Consider the following 2,950-nt stretch of genomic DNA (forward strand, 5'->3'; position numbering starts at 1 on the left):
GATGGAGTTGGTGATCTGGATCAATTTCTCTTTTCCATTGCCTTGTAAAATATGATCTAGATCAATAGCCTATAGGCCACCATGCGCCAATTTGAACACATAAAACCAAGTCAAAGCGAACAAGTTTGCAAACAACTTTTACAAACTAGCATTAACAGGGTAAACTCGATGTCTTGAGATATTTCATCTTTAATACCAAGGTGACAGGCATAGATAAGATAACATCAAAAACTTTATCAACTAATTTCACATCCAAAACAAGATATCTGAAGCTATTTCAACAATTCAACTCACTAAGTTGCAAATAAATTAAAGCAAGACTTTTATGCATCAGCAACAAAAGAGGTTCAACAAACACCCGCTAACATTGTTCTATGCAAAAACCTTTAGCCCTTGTTCAGCACACTCTATTCTATCATTACTTAAAGGGTGCTATCAGATTAAGAAAAAAAAAGGTTCCAAAACTGCAAAAAATGGAACACGACAATATCAAACGGTTATCAAGCAGTAGCTGCCTTCTCTGCTTGTCTCTTACGTGCCTCCTCAATGATGGTAAGCTTGATACCCTTACCCTTAGGAAGGGACACCCAAGGTTTAGTTCCTTTACCAATGATGAAGACGTTTCCCATACGGGTAGCAAACTCATGACCTTGTGAATCCTGAATGTGGATGGTCTCAAAGCTTCCCTTATGCTTCTCCCTGTTCTTGATGACTCCTACACGCCCTCTGTTTCTTCCTCCAGTGACCATGACAACATTTCCAACATCAAACTTGACAAAGTCAACAATCTTGTTCTCCTCTAAGTCAAGCTTGATAGTGTCATTAGCCTTGATGAGGGGGTCTGGGTAGCGAATGGTCCTCCCATCATAGGTGTTCAGGTATGGAATTCCTTTGCTGCCAAACTGCACATTGCGGACCTTGCAGAGCTTGAACTGCCAGGAAAAGTTGATATTAGCAAGACCCTGTAGAACCGTACAAAACACTATGGAATTTTCAAGGATGACAAACACAAACCTTGGCTTCCTCGTCCCTGAGTGAGTGGAGTCTAAAGCGACCCTTGGCATCATACAAAAGACGGAAGTTCTCACTAGTTTTGGGGATTGATATGACATCTGGAATGAAAGAACAAGTAATTCAGTTAAAATACTCTTGAGGGTGCAGAATATGCCACCCTGTCCTAAAACCAAAAAAATTCATAAAATATTTTCAAGTCGGGGAATGCCGGGGAATGCTAAAACTCAAGTGGCTTGTGTCCATATCAAGCCACTTCACAAGGGATCCAAATACAACATCTTTAGTACCAATACAGTATATGTCAGTACCAAAAACGGAAATGACTTAAAATGACTTAATTTGCGTTTATGGTACTGACATAATCTATACTGGTACAATATGGTTGTATTTAGGCACTTGTGTCCATATGGACACCCCACGTGTGACCAAGACTTCCTCGTTTAATGCCCATTTAAGTCTCCAACAACAATATGTAGGCGCTACAAATTGGACACACAAATAGCTAGATGCATATAGCATTATACCAAATTAAGGTGCATACCCATGAACCCAGCTGGGTAGGTCTTGTCAGTCCTGACCTTTCCGTCAACCAGAACATGACGTTGCATCAAAATAGCAATGACTTCTCTGTAAACCAAAGCATACTTCAACCTGTTACGCAGAATCAGGATAAGGGGTAAACACTCCCTAGACTTGTGAGGCCCAGAAGAGGGTTTGGGAGCCTACACAGTAACAAAAACAAGGAATCAGGCAAACAACTACAGGGAAACAAATTACCAAGTATAAAATCTCCCCAAGGGACATTAAACTTACAAATGCTCCTCCCAGTTTGTCAAGCATCCAATGCTTAGGGGCATTGAGCCTCTTCATGTGCTTCTTCAAACCTCTCGCCTGTTAATAACGAAAACACACATATTAGCAGCTGTTCATTCCATCTATATTCTCTCCCACATAATCAACAATCAAAAGCTTATAATTAATTAATGAAGAGTGGCCCATTTAAACCAAGATTGAAGGTTACACAAACACTTAGCTATACAATCATTCTAATACCTTTCACCAAGATATGATTTACAGTCTCATTAACCATACATTCATATACAGATATACCCCATAATCTAGAGCGACATGCTTAAAACACGATAGCACTTGGCTAAACACTCTTTCTCCTCCTCTCTCCTTCACCAAGTTGTGATTTCAAGTCTCATTAACAATACATTCAGCTGCAAGGATCGACAACAAATACTATGTAGTCGAGAGTGCCACATTCAAAACACGATTGAAAATAACATCACTGCTTAACTTAAGCTTCTCTTCTCTTCTCCCCTTTATTAATGTATGCTATACGTTCTCATTTTCAATGCATCTACAACAGGACACAGGACTTCTTCCTAACAATTAAACCAATTCGACATGATTGGCCCTTGTTCAGAGAAAATGACCTAATAAACAAGTCTTTTTACGCATTTATTCAAAAGAAAAACGACACATATAAACTGCAGATTTGAAAATAGCTCTATAACAATTATTGCAATTAAACGAATTCTCTAACACAAAGTACAAAATCGAATCACACATGAACATAGAATATCTCAATCAAAAGCTCGATTTTTTAACAAAATGCAAAACGCGAAACAGATTTTAATCAAAAAAACCTAGATTCTAGTACAGGTTTTAGCATATAAACATGGTAGAAATGAGCGTAAGAAACTGAAATTCATCAACAGACTGCAATAAACATGAAAAAGGGAGGGGAGAGAGAGAGAAAGAGAGAAAACCATGTTGGAATTGGAGGAGTGTTGATCTGATGCCTCTGCTTCCGCCGCCTGTGGTACGCTGCTTTGCTAAGCTACAAGATTTTAAGAGGGATCCAAATGCTGTGCAAAACCCTAACCCTCCTATTTATATGTTTTTATTTTTGTTTACAAAGAGTTCT

The 2,950-nt window shown here is 38.7% G+C and overlaps 1 protein-coding gene across 1 annotated transcript; it reads right to left on the reverse strand.

The window, feature by feature from the left end:
* Positions 1-298: 298 nt before the first annotated feature.
* LOC110794556 (40S ribosomal protein S4) lies at positions 299-2,950 on the reverse strand. The gene is made up of 5 exons (XM_021999536.2): positions 2,793-2,950; positions 1,828-1,905; positions 1,556-1,736; positions 1,015-1,112; positions 299-932 (listed from the first exon to the last, which is right to left on the reverse strand). The coding sequence occupies exons 1-5, from the start codon at positions 2,793-2,795 to the stop codon at positions 501-503; spliced, it is 792 nt and encodes a 263-aa protein (XP_021855228.1). The 5' UTR covers positions 2,796-2,950; the 3' UTR covers positions 299-500.

This window comes from Spinacia oleracea, chromosome 1, assembly GCF_020520425.1.
Source record: "Spinacia oleracea cultivar Varoflay chromosome 1, BTI_SOV_V1, whole genome shotgun sequence".
NCBI classification, from domain to species: Eukaryota; Viridiplantae; Streptophyta; class Magnoliopsida; order Caryophyllales; family Amaranthaceae; genus Spinacia; species Spinacia oleracea.

Coding starts and splice junctions, on each gene's coding strand:
- LOC110794556 (XM_021999536.2), bottom strand. Junction 1,737..1,827: donor ACAAACTGGGAGGAGCATTT/GTAAGTTTAATG, acceptor GTTACTGTGTAG/GCTCCCAAACCCTCTTCTGG. Junction 933..1,014: donor TCAGGGACGAGGAAGCCAAG/GTTTGTGTTTGT, acceptor TTTTCCTGGCAG/TTCAAGCTCTGCAAGGTCCG.